At 43.1% G+C, this 19,626-nt stretch overlaps 1 protein-coding gene across 1 annotated transcript in view; it reads right to left on the reverse strand.

The window, feature by feature from the left end:
* Positions 1–19,626, reverse strand: part of me1 (malic enzyme 1, NADP(+)-dependent, cytosolic) — a 111,195-nt gene that overhangs the window by 72,224 nt on the left and 19,345 nt on the right. The window contains exon 2 of the mRNA XM_061718211.1: positions 2,694–2,827. Coding sequence (XP_061574195.1) covers positions 2,694–2,827 — 134 coding nt within the window. The remainder of the gene's footprint in view (positions 1–2,693; positions 2,828–19,626) is intronic.

Genomic DNA, 19,626 nt, shown 5'->3' on the forward strand with positions numbered 1-19,626 from the left:
TCAACACCCACAATCAGACAGCTTTAAACCTCCTTAGAGGTAAGTGGGAGACTGACTTTGATGAGGCAATCCCAGAAGGAACCTGGCAGAAAATAATTAAGAATATTTTTTCATCTTCCATATGTCTAAGGTATGCTGTCATCCAGTTCAAAATTGTTCACCGTTTACACTGGTCTAAGGTCAAGCTCTCAAGGATCAATGCTGATATAGATCCCACATGTGATAGATGCAGCCGGGCCCCTGCTACTCTTATGCACATGTTTTGGACATGTCCTAAACTTTTTTCATTTTGGCAGAACATTTTTGAGACTTTTTCTACAATATGTGGGAAAACAATCACCATATATTGCTCTGTTTGGCGTGGCTCCTGTGGACTCTCCTCTACTTATGCAGCGGGAAACCAACATGATTGCCTTTTGTTCCCTCCTGGCTAGGAGACTGATTTAGTTTAAATGGAAGGACTCTGCTCCACCATCATCTAATCACTGGATAAGGGAAGTCATGGCTCATCTCAAACTGGAAAAGATCAGGTACACTGTTCGGGGATCCACTGAGACATTTTATAGGATCTGGCAGCCTTTCCTGGACTTTGTGGAGGGTATGGATGCTGATAATATAATGTAGGAGTCTTCATTCATTTTCATTTATGTTGGCCCTGTATCTGATGGTTATCTGGCAATATGTTATTTAATTTTTTTTTTTTTTTGTGTGGAATTTGGGGGTTATTTTTCTTGTTTTTGTTTCTCTTTTCTGTTTGACTGTACAGTCCTGTTTTAATGATAAAAAAACTAATAAAAAGACTTTGATAAAAAAAAAATGTTTTGCTGATACTCTTTTATCACCCTTGACACTTTTCTCCACCTGTTTCAACCTGCTTGCACACACTTCTTCATCTCTTTTCCACACTCTCCATTGCTCTGGACGGTTGAACCTTAGTATTTGAAATCTTCTTTATCTCCAACCATCATTTCTCCCCCTTCAAGGAATACCTCCCCCTCTCTGGATTCTCCACCACTTGAAGACGCCTGTGAAGCCTCATCTGTCAGCCTATCCATCACCATAGCAAACAAGAAGAGGCTCAGAGCTGATCCTTGATGCACTCCCACCTCCACTTTGATCTCCTCTGAACAACAACCACACTGGTTGTGAACCTTTCTATGGTGCAGTATTTTTTTTTAAAAAAGGCCTTTATCCAACCACCTGTGGTAGGGCTGGGCGATATATCGAGATTTTAATATATATCGATATATGTTCAAACGCAATATGGTACGAGACAATATCGTTTATATCGATTTTTATTTTTATTTTTTTATGATTTTAATATAGCTTATTTTGTGACAAATTTACTTGAATGTTTTATTTGAGATTTGCACAAATGTTTTGTTATTTGCAACATTTGTTAACTGTCAACCTCAGTGGAAAGTCTGCCTGTTACTGTCTACATTGTATTAATAGCACAGTGTATTTTAATTTAATTGTTATGCAGGAAAGGGATATTTGTCATATTTTATTCAAGAAGCATTTTTATTCTATATATGCAGGCAGTTTATTTTTATTTCATTTGTTTTATACATTTTGATATTGTGCAGACCTCTGTTAATAAAGGAACCTGTGGGACATTTGGCACGAGGCTTTGTATTAAAACTGATTGTTTTTTTAAGGGTTTGCCTCAGAAAAAAATTAAGCTAACAGAGATGCTATGCTATAATGCTTTGGGGGAAACCCCAATTATGGCACAGAAAAAATATCGATATATATCGAGTATCGCCATTCAGCTAGAAAATATCGAGATATGACTTTTGGTCCATATCGCCCAGCCCAAACCTGTGAGTGGCACCGTCATAGTGTGTACTGTCCATGTGCCTACAGTACTGTTCTCTGCCACTGTCACAGAAAACAAGGCTAATTCCACCAGAACTAAGATCTAAGTGTGAGATGAGAGATAAAAATAGACTAGAAACTGGTGCAAGTGTTCAGTTCGGGGTCGTAAAGTAAATGACAGCTTGTAGCAGTCAGCACCAAAGAAGGAGAGTCGGGGAGCAGACTGTCTGCAGACAGAGCAGCTTTGAGCAGTGACAGGCAGAAAGCCCAACGCTGGAACACGCTCAAGTCCCCGAGACGGACAGTCGGGGACACTGATAGGGCATGGGAATGGAAATGCCTGTTCTGGGATGTTGATACAGCCTCATAGCTATGCTGGAAAAATAGGCAACTGTTGCTGTCTAGTTCCTGTTGACTCTCACAGGAACAATCCACTCATCCTTCATGTTTGAAGGCACAGCTGATGAAGTGGATGGCTGAGAGAGTGAATGGAATAAGCAAACAAGATGATTTCGGCTGATCAAAGGGCTCGAGCTGAACGGTTAGGGTGTGGTTCGCTGTCCAAGAGTGATGAAGCAAGTAAAAGAGCACCGAGGCTTATTATTTAGTCTCTGGTGACTTTATAAAAACAAAAGAAAGGTGGAGAAATGAAAACAGAGAGCAGATTTGTAAAATATAATCTCTGGTGTTGGGAGATGGAAGCAGATCTCAGAAGACTAATGGCCAATCTGCCTCTTGTGGTTTGAAAGCTTCCAGATGTGGGATCTCTTTGCACGCACTGCTGTTCAGATGAAATTCAACTCTGATGGAAGATCAAGTATTGTAGATGCAACACGAAGCGGTGTCTGGCTGTGTTTGTATGCAGGTGGCACCTGTCCAGGTCGTCCTTCTTCATGTCATAGTTCTTGAGGACTCGCAGCAGCTGGACGTCCTGGCTGATGAAGCAGGGAGGCAGCAGGCCGTGGATGCCCAGCTGGAGACGCTCCTCCATGGAGAAGGCCATGCCCTGTGAGCAGAAACACAAAACACCATCAACTTCCATCATCCAGTGTCACAAGAACACATGCTGAGATGTCAAGGTGGAGGAAACCCCCCACTACAACACCCAACACCGATGCTCTTCAGTGGCTGCAGCAGCAGGAGGTCATCGTTTGTAAAACCTGACAGACCACTGAGTGTTTCTACGTGGCAATGAGCAGTTCTGGACAGTCCTATGCCCAGTTCACCAACACCATCTTATCCAGGTTTAAAATGCAGCTTAAAGCACTTGCAGGCACAGTTGTGACCATATAACAGTCCGACCAATGAGAACAGCTCTGTCTCACTGACAGGAATTCAGTATTTAAGGTATGTTAAAGGATGGAAATACTGGCCAAACTGAAATGAATTAAGTTGAATAAAGAGTTTATTCATTCCTAAAGGGAAATTATATTGGCGTTGTATAAAATATGACTGAAAAATATGCCATTGTTACCAAGATAAGAATACATTTAAATAATTTAAACAAATACATTACAAGAAGAAGTACAAATAGGCACAATAAAGATAAATCATGTAATCTTGAACCCTGTTGGGTGAAAAGAAGCGGCCTGCTCACTCCTCAAGTAAGAAGGAGACTTGAGTTCAGTGCCCAGGAATGACTTAGGTAGGAGAACGGGGTGATAAAATGGGAAAGAATCGGTGATAACGTTTTTTTTTTTAAATAAAAATGTAATCAGTCTTGTTCAGTGAACTTCATTCATAAACTTTTCGTAAATCTGGGAGGAGATTTGCACATAAATCACCTCCCAAACAAAAACCTACTCCAGATTTACAAACACTGCTTAGAAAACTCAGTTTTATGCTGCTTATTAATCAATATAAATCCTTTCCCAGGAGCCACCAAATAAGGAGGAGTATAGCTGCATCCTCAACCTGCAGGTCCACCTGTGCACATGGCGCATTTAAAAAAAAAAAGCTTTGAACAGTGGTAGGTCTGAGATGGTCCGGAGCTCAGGGGGAAGAGCGTTCCAGAGTCTGGGACCCGCGATGCAAATGAACCATCACCCCACTGTTTGCTCCTCGCTCGTGGGACCTGATACTGTTACTGTTGGCCGAACGTGGAGCTCTCAGAGGCCGGTGAAGACTCAAATAAGTCATAAATATGGATGACCGAGGGCATCAACTGCAGTAAAAACAAACCACAAGGCCTTCAAATGAATTCTGAACTGTGGTGGGAGCCAGTTGAGAGAGCAGAGACGGGTGTGATACAAGTACTAGAACATGAGGGTACTTTTTCTTGCCCTTGTGCAGCTGGTTCAGATGAATACCCAGTCACACTCATTGACTGGTGGAACTTGCCAATCAGAGGAATTCATTGAACTTCCCCTTTTCACCATACGGAAAGAACCTATGTTTGGCTTAAAAATAGGGAGAAAGTGGAGAGGAACAAGTTCCTGCTGCAAAAAGCATCACTTGTCATCAGCAGTGTTAAAATCATTTAATATGACATTTTACCAAATGGATGTTAGTTAGAATATTAACACTTGTGATGGGACAGATGGTGATCTGCTGGGGCGTTTGCCCTCAGAGGGTTTCCCTTGCAGCCAGTCTGTCTTCAGTAAGACTCTCTTTCTCGTAATCTGCTGTGATCTCCCACTTCAAAAACCCATATTCCCAGACACACACACACACACACAAAGAGTTAGACGTATACACTTTGACCTCTACATGCCTTTTTCTTAGTCGCGCTGACCTCTGAAGGGGAACAGTGAAAGCACATGTGCACGTGTTGTGTCAGAGGCGTAACGCCGAGGAGCTTGACCTCTGACACGGGCTGTTGGTCCAGAGTGGAGTCAATGATCTATTTCAGGACTGGTAGCACGCCTCTGAAGCACCGAGACAATGCTCCTGAGCTCGGGGAAATACTGATTCTTTTCACTGGAAACTTCCACATGATTTCCTTGACTGGGATTAATGACACTCCTGACGGAACTTTCCAAGTGAATAAAGCAAAAAGTGTCCCAGTTAAAAGTAAAATAAACCCTAAACCTTCTGTGTGATACATGTGACGCTGGAACATGAATGTCTCTGTTTTGTCTCCATCCTTAGATACTCGGTCCGCCCAACCCTGTTTCCAGGGTTTTCTTCTCCATTCAACTACACAACTAACGGCAGGCAGAGAGGCTTAAAACACAAAATGGGGGAACAGGAAAAAAACACTGATAATCTTGAGAACAGGTGAACTACCCATGCAGGACACAGTTTTACATGAGTCTGCAAGAAAAAAAAAAAAGAATATAAAAGAAAATACAAACTACTTTTTTTAAGACTTCTAAAGTGTTGATTTAAGATTTAATCTCAATGTTTCATTTTAGCGTAACGAGGGGGGTGGAAACGAGCAAAGACGTGCCTTTTCTCCCTTTTGGCGACTGATCTGAAAGAAAAAGTTGCAGAAATTTCTGAATGTGGTCATGTGAGAAAGAAAGTTCTCTTTCAGTCTTGATTGAGTTCTTTGAACTATTTGGAGATCTAATTACCGTATGTTTCTCTCCTTAGGGTTTCACACCATTTCAGCTGAGGTTAAGGTTTGAACTTTGTCTAAGCCTTTTCAACATGAATACCTGAATTCTTCTCTATTTCAGTCATTCTGTTGTGTTTGCGATCACTGTCCCGCTACATGACCCAGCAACAACTGAACTCATATTTGCCTCCAGAACACTCTTCGGTTTCTGGAAGGAGTTCATCATTAAGTCCATGAATGCTGTCAAACAGTCCCTCAGCATCATACCGCCACCGCTGTGCTTTTGCAGCTGGTAGGAGGAGTTTGTGGTGATGCAGTGAGTTTGCCTTTCACCAAACATCTCCACTTTTGTCTCCTCTGTCCAAAGATCATCAGTTCAGACATTGTTTCTTCAGATGAAACTTTGCAAACCGAAGTCATGGTGTCGCGTTCTTTTCGGCTTTGCCCCAGTAACTCTTCCAAACAAGCCATACTTGTTCATTTTCTTCTAATTTTGCAGTCATGAACTTCATTGTCTTAAAAACTGTGGTCTGTAGAGTCTGAGATGGATGTCTTGGGTTTTTTTTTACTTTTCTATGAGTAATGTACATATCACCTTGAGGCTGATTTACAATGCACTTCACTTATTTGTAATCATCCCCACTGTACAATGATGGACCCAAAATTGGTCTTGAATGACATTATAACCCTTCCCATAGTATCCTCTCAGTTCCTGTACAATCTGACTGTATTTGTTTTTTTTTCTGCACCTTGGTTTAGTTTCTTCTTCTTAATAAATGACTGCAAAGTCTAACATTTTATGTGTTTTTTTTTTATTTTTCTTTATCTGATGTCGTATTTACCCAGTAAGAACCGGTAAGGACAGGCACATTCTTATTTTAGCATGCATTAATCAGAATTAAAACAGGATATGATGTTTATTTTACATGACTGTAATTACAAAAGCCAAACCCGTGTAAAGGCCAGTTCACGTAACCATCCTGAGCAATGTATCTAACAGCGGTCAACCTAAAGCTGACTGAAAAAGAGAGATTGGAGAAACCCAAATACGAGTCCAGATGATGCCCGATGCAGTCTGTACTTAACTGACCTTAAATAGGCAGCAGCAGCTCTGAATTACAACCTTCACCAATTATCAAAAAAGATTTTCTATTTTCTGTCCACGTCGGACCCGGAGCAGCATCTGGCCGGGATGCTGCTCCGTCTGCAGCAGCTGACCATGAGGGATGACGGCTCTGAAAATACAAACTGAGCTGAACATGAGGCTCTAAAATAAACCCCCCAACACACTCGTACCGCTCTTTCATTTGCTGAGCAAGGCTGCACAGACGCATTTACTGCACAGAGACTTTTTATGTGTAGCTTTATTGTACGAAGAATAGCAGCTCTGGATTCGCTTCAAGCTGAAGTGCCACTGCTGAAGTGGCAGAAAGAAAAAACATCAGGATCTTTTCACATGCAGGGAACTTAATTCCTGCTGACTCCCACTTCCTTTGGGAAAAGCAAGCTGCTCATTTCACAGATTAGCTGAACATATTTGCACCACTATAATAGCATATGAAACTTCATGTTTACATTTCACTTTCCCGGCACTCCCGCTAGTCTCGGGCTTTGCAGAAGAGATTTTTCACTGTTTGCCGGAGATTTCACATCTGGGAGTGGTTAAAAAAAGGTTACATCTATCTTAATTAACCACGGGTTCCAGCATGCTAAATGACCCAAGGTGAACACGCCCGCGTTTGTGATGTTTCACACAGTTGCATGCTGGGTTTGTAAAAGGGCATCCTCCAGCTGAGGCTTGAAGCAACGCACAGCTCTGATGCTTTACTTTCATTTTTTTGTTACAAAAAGCCTTTCTTCTCTGTCCCATAATACTTTAAATAGAACAAAGTAACTTGGAGCAGTCTTGATGTTGTCTTTGTATAAAATCTGGTACTTTGAGTACAAAACTGTCCCCACGGACTGATAAAAAGCAAAAAAAGAAAGCTATTTTGTAACTAGTATCTGAGTCATTTCCAAGATTTTGACCTAAGCCACAGTTATTCAGGGGTAAGAGGAGACTTTATTGTGTGCAGACAGATCAATGCAACAATGAGTGACAGAGAGGAGAAACTTTGTCCCGAGTATACAGACTTTATCAGGATCCCCTATTGTTTGTATCGCAGTATGTGGTATTTTTTGTATTATTATTCAGGGTCACCGGTGGTTCTTGAGACTCAAAGTCAAAGATGTGGACAGATTTTTTGCTCTGCTTCGATTGAAGAAGAATTGAAAAACCCACAAAGTCACTGAAATAACAAAAAACTGACAAAAGTAAAACAAGTTATATGATAGCTCACCCAAAAAGAGGCTGCAGGGCTGAGATAGAGATGGAAGCAGAAGATGGAAGCAGGTGGCGTTGGGAGTTTCATGGAGAGGAGGATTAGCACTTCAGAGATTTTGGCTGAGGAAACATGGGAACTACTGACAGCATTTTTACCACCACCTCTTCGATATTTGACTGAGGCACTGATCCTGCATCACCACAAAACAACCCCCAGTCTCTCAGTCAGTGAATCTGCCAACTGTCCAAAGGTTCACATGATGTGTCTTCTGCAGAAATGGTGATTCATGATGATGTGGGCGAAACTTTAATCTTTTCACACAAAAAAAAAAATTAAACAAACACACTTTCAGCCCTGGTATGTTCCCATACTTGACCACAATCTGTAAACTGTTAAACAAGCAGCTCTACAGAGTCATTTCTCAACAGCATGATGATGAGGCTCATGAGGGACATGACGTAAATAACAATTGACAATCTGAAAAAATGATCAGCAGATTAACAGAATAACCGTTGAGTTCAGTCTTATTAAGACGTCTCCTAAAAGCCCTTGACTGTTTGAGAAATGAGAAAGGATGCAAATATGCTGCATGCTTCTGGGTTTGTGCTCTTCCAAGTAGGGATGGGCGGTATGGACTAAAAAATGTATCACGACAATTTCTGGCATTTATTCCGATAACGATAAAAATGACGATTAAAAAAAATACCAATTCAACTCCACCTTTGTAACTAAATCTATCACCACATTCAGTCTTTGGAGCCAAAACACTGCTCTATAAGATACTAAATACTACTAAACGTTATCAATGGGAATCTTTCTTTCCTTCCTTCCTTCCTTCCTTCCTTCCTTCCTTCCTTCCTTCCTTCCTTCCTTCCTTCCTTCCTTCCTTCCTTCCTTCCTTCCTTCCTTCCTTCCTTCCTTCCTTCCTTCCTTCCTTCCTTCCTTCCTTCCTTCCTTCCTTCCTTCCTTCCTTCCTTCCTTCCTCCTGCTCTCTCCATCCTTCTTCCCTTCCTCTTTTCTCTCTTCCCCCCTTCCTTCCTGCCTGCCTGCCTGCCTGCCTGCCTGCCTGCCTGCCTGCCTGCCTGCCTGCCTGCCTGCCTGCCTGCCTGCCTGCCTGCCTGCCTGCCTTCCTTCCTTCCTTCCTTCCTTCCTTCCTTCCTTCCTTCCTTCCTTCCTTCCTTCCTTCCTTCCTTCCTTCCTTCCTTCCTTCCTTCCTTCCTTCCTTCCTTCCTTCCTTCCTTCCTTCCTTCCTTCCTTCCTTCCTCCTGCTCTCTCCATCCTTCTTCCCTTCCTCTTTTCTCTCTTCCCCCCTTCCCCCCTTCCCCCCTTCCTTCCTTCCTTCCTTCCTTCCTTCCTTCCTTCCTTCCTTCCTTCCTTCCTTCCTTCCTTCCTTCCTTCCTTCCTTCCTTCCTTCCTTCCTTCCTTCCTTCCTTCCTTCCTTCCTTCCTTCCTTCCTTCCTTCCTTCCTTCCTTCCTTCCTTCCTCCTGCTCTCTCCATCCTTCTTCCCTTCCTCTTTTCTCTCTTCCCCCTTCCTTCCTTCCTTCCTTCCTTCCTTCCTTCCTTCCTTCCTTCCTTCCTTCCTTCCTTCCTTCCTTCCTTCCTTCCTTCCTTCCTTCCTTCCTTCCTTCCTTCCTTCCTTCCTTCCTCCTGCTCTCTCCATCCTTCTTCCCTTCCTCTTTTCTCTCTTCCCCCCTTCCCCCCTTCCCCCCTTCCTTCCTTCCTTCCTTCCTTCCTTCCTTCCTTCCTTCCTTCCTTCCTTCCTTCCTTCCTTCCTTCCTTCCTTCCTTCCTTCCTTCCTTCCTTCCTTCCTTCCTTCCTTCCTTCCTTCCTTCCTTCCTTCCTTCCTCCTGCTCTCTCCATCCTTCTTCCCTTCCTCTTTTCTCTCTTCCCCCTTCCTTCCTTCCTTCCTTCCTTCCTTCCTTCCTTCCTTCCTTCCTTCCTTCCTTCCTTCCTTCCTTCCTTCCTTCCTTCCTTCCTTCCTTCCTTCCTCCCTCCCTCCCTCCCTCCCTCCCTCCCTTCCTTCCTTCCTTCCTTCCTTCCTTCCTTCCTTCCTTCCTTCGCGAGATGACAAATTCTTATCGTGAGGAATTTTTTTGACGGTATATCGTGAACGGTAAAATATCGCCCATTCCTACTTCCAAGTCAAAGCTCGGTGACAAACACAGTACTGTATCAGCCGTCTGAAGCCAAAACCTCACAGAGATGAACACACAGCGCTCACGTTTGCAAAATGTTGGTCTGAGTGCAGGTTTTCAGGCCTGCTCACTCCCCACCGGGAGCTTAAAACTGGGCTGGGCGGAACAAACCCTAGAAAGCTTCCACATGGGCCCGACCACATCAGAGCTGCCCGCGCCCCGTGCCAACACATGCGCAGCCCGCAGGTCAGTGTTCCAGGGGCCGACGTGACAGCGCGAACCTGTAATCTCCCCACCGGGCAGTGCCAGCTCCTGACCTCGGACCGCTGCCATGCCCACCCCAAAACACTCCGCGGAGCAAGGAAACGGCTAATTAGTTCACCAGATGGCCAAACAACACAAGAGGAAAGTACAAGCGCTTCGAAACTGATAAAATGCCTCATGTTCTTCCCAGAGAGTTCAAAGGGCAGGTTCACAGAAACTCTGCAGCGTGACAACTTACAAACTTAAACATTCTGTTCGCTGAAGCTTTCAATTTTCCTCAGCCACAACCGCTCGGGGCTCTAAACGGCGAGCTCCTGAGGAGGCCGGCTGTACGGCCACTCCCTTCGTTACGGGAAGGTCTAAATGCCACCGGAGGAGACCGCTTCCTATCGTTTAGAAATCTCTCCCATGTCGACTCATGTTTCACCCTGTACATTAAAATAATGTGACACTTAATGTGACGGAATGAGAAATTACAAACATGAGAAACGGGGACGAAGAAAAGTCCTGCGTTGGAAAAGTGACCTCGGTCAGGCGGTCCACGTTGAGGGTCAAGCGGTTCAGAGACAAAACCAGATGTGTGTCCTGCACTGACTTCAAAAAGGTTCAAAGCTTGACTCTTGGTCGCGGTAATCGACATCCAAATCAGTTTTATCACGTGTGGACACAGTTTATAGACATAATAACATCTAGACTGAGTCCATCACTGGGACTAAGAAAGTACTTGGCCGACACCTGAAGGAACCGTCATGCTGTCCAAAACTCCTGAGCACCGACTAAAAGACATCTGTTGCATATCTGAAACAAGAAAACACACAACGGGCACACAAGCCTTTGGAATCTGCAAGAGAAAAAACAAACAAACAAAAACAGGCATATACACAAACAGCAACCATTTCAGGTCTCTACAACTGAAATCAGGACTAGGCTTCTGCAATTATCTGTCCTCAAAACTGTGGGGTGAGCATGTAGGTGAGTGAGTGAGTAGTATGTGTGTGTGCAAGGTGAAAACAAGGCTTTACCTGAACTGCAACTATGGTTGTGCCCTCCCCTCCCTCTCTACTCTTGGTGCAGTTCAGGTAAGGCCTTGTTTTCACTTTGCACACCTCACCTACATGCTCACCCCACAGTTTTGGGGAACAGATAATCGCAGTAGCCTAGTCTTGATTCAGTTTTAGAGACCTGAAATGGTTGCTGTTTGTGTCTCTGCCTGTTTCTTTACTTGTTTCTCTCTCTTTCAGATTCCCAATGTTTGTGCCCGCTATGTTTTCTTGTCTTTCAGATTTGTAGCAGATGCAGATTCCACCGTTCATATCCCCCTCACTTTCTTTAATCACAAAAATGTAAAATTAAATAAAAAGAGCTTCCTACAATGATGAGAAAACTGGCTCTATGGGCTTCTATAGGTACCCCTGAGTTTAACATAAATAAATAAATAAATTCCTGGTCATTTTTAAAGTTTTCACAAAAGATTTGTGCGTATTTACAGCAACAGTCCACTGGTTTAATGTGCATTTATTTAGAGTATCTAAGCGGCAGATTGGATTTTTAGAGTTAATGAGATTTAAATGTCACAGCAGCAAAAGAAAATGATGGACGGGCAGTTTTCTTTCTTATGCTCTTAAAAAAGCCTCTTTTTTTGCATTGGCATGGGTAACGTCTTGCTAGACAATGATGTCTTAATAAACTAAAACAAACCTGAATATAGGTAATAAATGGGCATATTTAATCCAGAATCTGCATTTAGAGATTTGACAAAACTTTCCTGTGCTGTGAGATTTTTCCATCTCAATTTATTTCTTTCATCTAAACTGAGCTACATGTTTCAATAAAAACATTTTTTTATAACCTTCTAATATTAATAATCTATCAATTATTAAACTAATGCCTAGAAAATATGTAGTGTGGCTATATTTACATACATATTTAGAGACTCAAGCTGTAAGACGATGTGATCATCTTCCCTCAAGTCTCTTTTCTTTCTCTTTGAAAACAAAATAATGGTTTGTGGTATCACTGTGAGACTAAATAACAGGCACACAAACAATTCTGTCTCTCTTCTGACAAAGAAAAACTGGAACCAAAGTTTCTAAAGCCTCGTTACTTCCTGAGAAAACTGTGGAGTTATGTCAAAGCCACGGCTGGCTCGGCTCATGAGACTGAGCCAGAAATGAGACAGGAACCGAGGACTCGATCCTGCCCCGGGTTTATCTGTCAGACCGGATTCTCCTTCCCCGGTGTGCTCTCTGAGCCTCAAAACGCTCTCCGCTCAGGATGAAGAACCCCTCCTGAGAGTGACCCGAGCCTGTACTGACAGAAAGGCCTTTCTCTATTCAGCCTCTTTTCAGCCAAAGTTTCAGTCCAGACGGAGACAAAAGCCTGCAGACTGTAAACAGGGAGACGGCCTGAGCGTTTGGCACCGGGATGCGGGCCTGCTGGGGACATGTGTGGCCACAGAACACTCCTCTATTCACAGCTACTGTCACGAGACACAATTGAGGCACTTTATGAACACCAAATGAAAATGTGAAGAGGAGAGATCCAGATTACACGCAACAGCCTGTAATCAAATCACCTTCATAAAACGGAAGAGAATAAGATGAAAACAGGCCTAGTTCTGCTCAAAAGTTCATAAATCTCAGACGGAGACCTGGGCCGTGTTGCACGCTCTAAACTGAATGATGGCAGTATCACACATTCTGACTGCTGGCTCGCCGTCCCCGTGGCTTCGTCACAGCTGGCGAGGAGCAAAAGGTCCGGGTGAGGTTAATCGGTCCAAAAGGGGGCGTGCCGACCTGGAGGATGGCTGGGCTGGAGGAGTTGGAACTGTGACGAAGCCCATGGGACGGCGAGGCTGAGCTCCGCCAGCGCTGGCTCCTCCAGGGCCCTGCTTGATTAGACTTCCTTCAGTCCTTGTTTTAACTAACTCCTCTCAAATTTCAAATGCACAAAGTTAATAAAAGGGAAGAAAAACAGAACCCTGTCAAATTAGGATATCAGTTAAAAGGAAAAAGGTTATTAACTTCTATCGTTTCCTTTTCTTATCGCCAAGCTGGAGATTTGTGATTTGTTTCGCTGTAATGAACCCTCCACGTGTTACAATGAACCAGTTTTTTTGCATAAAACCCCATCTTGGGCGGAAGCTTTTCTTTCACCGATCCACAATTGAAGAGCTTCCATAAAAGCTTAAATTAGTCCTTAAAAGGCCAGCATGTACACTTAGCAGAAGTGTGAGAAAGCCACTCGGTGTGCTCTAGCTCGCCGGCGCTGCCGTTACGCTACGCACCGTCGTCTCAGGGTTCATTTTCTGGTGATGTCAGCGCTCTTCAAAGCAGCCAGCCCCCGTGCAGCTGACCAAACACCCAACAACAGACTGTTGAGGTTCTTCCCATAAACACCACCATCAGCGCCATCTCCTCTACCCTCTCATTACTGCCACGTGTTCCCCCTACGTTGCACCGAGCCTGCAGACTGCTACAGTAGGACGTGCAGCGGACGGCGGGACCGCAGCTAAATCATATCAGCCTGGATAATCACGCAGAAGAATGTTTAAATTCACAGAAAAGGGAACAGGAAAGACGACAGGGATTTGTAGCTAGGAAGCATAACACCCTTCTCGCCTTGAGGGCTCAGACACACTCACGTAAACGTCTTTTTTCTTAACACTGAACACGATGTGAGGCACGGTGACACGGAGACCGGAGCACATGCAGGAGACGGGTACGTATCGGAGCAGTCAACAGAAACTGAATCAGGGAAGTGATCTATCACAGCTGATGAGTGGACGGGACTCTGGGAAACGCTGGCGGACAGCTGGAGGAAAGTCTGAGTCATTGCCCTCCACCACCACTGCTGCACTTTTTATCAATACCCACACACGCATTCATGCACATTCATGCTGATATAAGCCTTCATAAAACACATTCAGCTGTGAACTCATTCATACAGACAGACAGTGTACACGCAGGTAACGCCTCCGATGACTCCAGAACACACACATGCATGAGACACAAAGCTGAATTAAACCCTAATTCTGGGGGAAATATCTAATGTAATCCTGCAGCGAGAGAAGAACCCCCCCCCCCACCATGTGCTCATTGTCCATGGCATCCTCTTGTTTCATTTATGGCGGCATGTGTGTCTAGACACTGTAAAAACAGCGGCTGAGGATGAGAGAGAGAATATTCCATCGAAATGACAGATTCATCCCAGTTGTCACAGCTCGGATTAGAGGATAGGACGGGACCCGAAGATGGGAAAGAAAAATTCCTGCAGGGCATAATGGGCATGTCAGCCCGGGCCAGTACCCACAGCCAGTCCCTAGACTGAGACGGGCCAGCTGATCCGGATCGTTATGTAACAGCCAAACTCTCAAACCACAAAATACCAACACCAGACTCAGCTCAGCCTCTCTGGTCCTCCACCACACAGGAATGACTCGTCACAGCCTGAGAGGCTCTGCTAGTCCAGGAGACAGAATACAGTACCGCTAATACCACTAGTAATACGTTTTCACATGTTTGATAAGTCATTTCAGTGGATTTGAGGTTGTGTCATTCATATCATGTCTCAACTAACTGTGTCTCACACAGTGAAATCACACCGGCATCATCTTTAAAAGATGAAAAAAAGGGTTAAAAAGTGTAATTCTCAAATGCAGGTGAATAGTCTAAATCAGGGGTCGGCAAAGCTCCTGGAGCTTTTTCAAAAATGTTTGACTTTTTTTCTTCTTTCTTTTTTTTCTCTTCTTTTTCTCCTTTTTTTCTTCTTTTTTTCTATTTTCTTTTTTTCCTTGTTTTCTTTTTTTCCTCTTTTTTCTTTTTCCTTTCCTTTTTAATCTTGACATTTTGACTTTTTTCTCGAAATTTCGACTTTTTTCTCAACATTTCTACTTTTTTCTCGAGATTGTACTTCAACATTAATCTTGACATTTCGACTTTTTTCACGACATTTCGACTTTTTTCTCGGCATTTCGATTTTTTTCTCGACATTTTGACTTTTTTCTCGACATTTCGACTTTTTTCTCAACATTTCGACTTTTTTTCGAGATTGTACTTCAACATTAATCTTGACATTTCGACTTTTTTCACGACATTTCGACTTTTTTCTCGAAATTTCGTTTTTTTTCTCCACATTTTGACTTTTTTCTCGACATTTCGACTTTTTTCTCGAAGTGCATAATGAAAAAAAAAAATCTTCCCCCAGTTATAAGTAATATAGAAACATGCAGCATGTGTTGCCTTCATTCTAAGGCTTATACAAGACTAATTTTTTGCGGCTCCAGACATATTTGTTTTTTGTGTTTTTGGTCCAATATGGCTCTTTCAACATTTTGGGTTGCCGACCCCTGGTCTAAATTATTTGAATGACTTAAACTTCCGGGAAATGAGAAGAAATGATTCATAAACTGAGGTTTTCTGCGTTGCAGATGTATTAACATGTTGATATAACTAGTGAAATTGTCTCAAATATCAGCTGTTGTTTGTTCATAAACAGTCTTTCCCATTCCTAAATCATCAGCACAATTTTCCCATGACCCCCTGCACATTTTAAACGCTGTACTTGGAATATGACCACTGTTGGGAATTTCATCATGTTAATGAAATTTGTGTCAGATGTGATCCATACACTTGATAAAGCTGACATGCTATGGGGAAAAAAATCATGAAATCATATGTTTTGCTGTCCAATATGACTAACAAATCAAAAACCTAAAGATAACCTTATCACTTATGTGAGGCTGCTTGAGTCTGAAAATATGTAAATACTGCAACGTCATTGACCCCATCAGAATAAAACTCTCCAGTTTTCCCAGCATTATCTCCACCCATTCAGATCAAGCTGCATTTGCTAGATATCTGAAGTGTGGGGGGAGGCAGATATGTAGCAGCATTTAAAAAAGGGAAAACCCCAGTAGAGAGAGGAGAGGGGAGGGTTGAGATGCTTCAACTCCTAAAACTGGCTTGGTCAAAAAGGACATTTGTTTACTCAATCCAAACATTTCACAGACATCATTGAGACCACAGTTAATTGTGTCATCTCTGAAAATAGAAAAGGACATAATTCGTTCCTTTTGATGAATTAGATCATGGTTTTTCCTCGTCATTCGGCATTAGCAGCTTTGATTTACTGCACCTATCAGCACTTCCCCTCAACCCCAATCTGGACACACTCTTAAAAGACATGTAGAGAAAGAGAATAAACACAGTTGTTAGACGTGTGCAGTGCAGGCTTTAGTGGTTTTCTGTGCACGGTTGGGGGCGGCTGAGCAACACGCTTCAGTGATGTATGATGTGTTCTCACGTGCTGTCTTGCTTTTGCATTAGAAGAAGTGGCTAAGTGTGTGCAGGGTGAGTGTTAAAGGAGAGAGAATAGGAGGGAGTGAAGGGCACGATCCATGCATTATTTCATGCCACCGACTGCAAGTCAGCGTGAACGCTTCCCCACTTTTGAACTGCAAAACACAGCGGCTGTGAATCCAAATGGCGGGGAGAACTGCACCGGTTCGTGTCCAACACAAATAATGTCTCTCATACTGAAAACAGCGACCTGTCTTCTTTAACTTTCTCCAGGCTGCCTGGGGAGATTAATCCCTCTTCTCTCAAATTGTCCACATTCTTTCTCATTACAAGGAAAGGCTAGAAGTGAAGGAGGGAATGTTCCTCTCTGCTTCTCTCAGCTTCTGCATTGAATGATGGGCTGGAGGAGGTTTCAGGATGAGGGTCAAAGTCTGCCTGTAAATGTTCTTGGGTTTCAAAAAGGAGAAATCCTGCAGGGTCTAGGGTGAACTTATGCCAGCTACATGTCAGGCCCCACACTTTCTGAGGAAGCTCCTCCACAGGCATCAGCGCACTCTTTGTCCCAGGACGGCCAAAGCAGACGTGCTGCACAATATAAATTCCATAGGCATGATCAATCAAGTGGAAACAGCAGCAGTATTAGAAAGACACTTGCCCCGAGGAGCAGTCATCCTGTTAGGTCTGCGGAGAGGCCTCCATATATCCCCACACAGAACCAGAGCAAACCTGTGTCCCAGCTCTAATGCTGCATAATCATCCTCACCAGGATTTGCTGTGAAAACTAACAAACACGGGATGAGTTTTCTTGTCGTCGCACGCAGGAGATGATGAAACCATTCCAATCTAAGAGATGTCATGTCAGGTTTGGAGAACAAGGTTTGTTTGTTTTTTTTCCTGGTTAAAGCGAGCAAGAAACCTTTCAGTAGTCCCCTCAGTGGATCATCATGTTCCACATATTGATTTGGCAAAAGGTTTAATGTGAGACGCAACCCCCACTGAGCTCACTGAGATGAGACGCAGCTTTCCACTTCATGGTAAAACGTTGGCTGTCAGTGAGGATTTTGTGTCTTTGATTTCTGCCACCTCCACGCTACACATGGGTTCAGTGACCATCAGCAATGTAAACCCATATGGATGCCTGTGTGTCACAGCGATGAAAGAGAACTGTGTTTGTTGTCTTTCTATGCATGGCTCATTGGTGGCGGGGTATGACTCTAGCGCTGAGTGTGAGAGACCCCGGGTTCAAGCATCGGGCAAACCAAGATCACACATGCTCTGCTTACTACGTACAGTACGCACTCACTAAATACAGTTTCTTGAAACAACCGAGATACGCGTTGATACTGCTAACAACAACCTTGATTTGTTTCAAATAACATTTTGGAAATGAAGAGCAGTGGTTTATCCATCTTCTGTAACGTGTGCATCATGTGGGTTCATGTGGTCACGTATCAGTGTGTGTGTAAGCAGTAATTACAAAATAACACAACTACTGAGATCGGCAATATGTGCATTAAGTCAGTGGTTCCCAACCTTTTTTCCTTGTTCCCCCCCTAAGACCAGCCAGGCCCCCGACCCGTACGTACTAGCCCCAAAATAGTCTTTAATTGAAAAAATTTACATTTTTTTGATACATTTCTCTTTGGTTTACTCTGTAGACTTTGTTTTTCTCCAATGTCATAAAATATGCACAATAGGACATAAAAGCAAATATATATATATGTTATGTTATATATAAATATATAACATAAAAATACAGTATTTCTGAAAAATGTCTCTTTTAATATGAGACCAACATTTTTTAACATTTTTCCTTTAACAACCTGTCGGAGTAGATTAAATGTTGAGTAATGATATAATAATAAGGAATGAAATAATTTCCTGTGTTTGTCACCAGTGTATAAAAAACACAAAAAATATTCAAGACATTCATAAATTATTCCTAACAATGTCTTATGAATGACTCATTCGCAAATAGAATTTTTACAACTGCATAATTTCAAAGCAGACAAAGTTTTGCGCCCCCCCAGAGATCTCTGGTGCCCCCCCAGGGGGGGCCCGGACCCCAGGTTGGGAGACACTGCATTAAGTAACATTGTATTCATGGCTGAATCCAGATTTTTGGAGCATCAGCCTTTCATTACTAATCAAATATACATTTGTGAAAACTCAAAGGCTGCAGAGACCATTCATTGTGTCCACTCAGGCTGCAGTGCCATTGTTTTCAGATGAGGTTAAGTAATTCCCAGAGCCCCGGCACTTGACCTTAGCCGTCCAAACATTTCTACTGCCAACATACCATGAGTCATCAGCTCCCCGTGCGGCTTCGCTTCATTCCCACAACCACTCATTCACAAATAACATCCTCCAATTACAGTGCTGCATCTCTTATACCTGCAGAGACCCGCCGCAGAACCATGAGATCGGCTTGGTTGGGCTTAGAAAAGAGAAAGAAAAGTAACAATTCAGGAAATCCATGTCTGAACCTGGAGCCAGATTATTCGGTAAAGCAGGGGGAACAATTTAAACTGACGCACCGTCAGCACGCTTGTTTACTGGAAACCAGACAGAGACATAAAAACCAAAACGGCTGTAAATGTGGTAAAAACTGGGTGAAGCCAGATGGGAACAGCAGTTTAGGCAGGTATTCCCAACAGCTGGAGGACTCCACCTTCAGCTGAAGCTATGCCCCAAAGACTGAGGGTAAAATAACAGCTGAACATCTCAACAGCACCGAGTGGAACAGATGGTTTACTTTTCATGGTTACAGGTTTGATGAATGGAAAAACTTTGTTCAACCCGCTGTAAAAGGAGATTTTATGTGTATACTAGTTTGCATGAATGCAAGTGCATGAATTTGCATGTGCATGAGGGGAAAAAGAGAGAGAGCATATCCACTTGGCACGCAGGAAATTCTCAGAGCTGCCGTCAGGCTGATCCACGGTGTATGACATTACCTTATTTATTTATCCTCTCCTTTCTGTCTTTTTAATTATTTTGTTGTTCTGCACTTTGGCCAACTGTTCTGTCTTTTGTAAAGTGCTTTATAAATAAGGTCGAATTGAGATGAGTTTAATAGGAAATTTTATTTCAAATGAAGTAGATGAGTCACCTGTGTTTTATAGAGACTTGTGGGTGGGAGCAACAGTTTCTGATTGTTATGCAGACCTTGAATTTGGACAAAAACCACAGTTATTCTACTAAAAGGTATTTCATGCTTTTGATATAGAGCGGGAAACGGTTTTAACAGCAACAAAAAGTGGAGCTGGAGTATGTGTTG

This window comes from Cololabis saira, chromosome 3, assembly GCF_033807715.1.
Source record: "Cololabis saira isolate AMF1-May2022 chromosome 3, fColSai1.1, whole genome shotgun sequence".
NCBI lineage: Eukaryota > Metazoa > Chordata > Actinopteri > Beloniformes > Belonidae > Cololabis > Cololabis saira.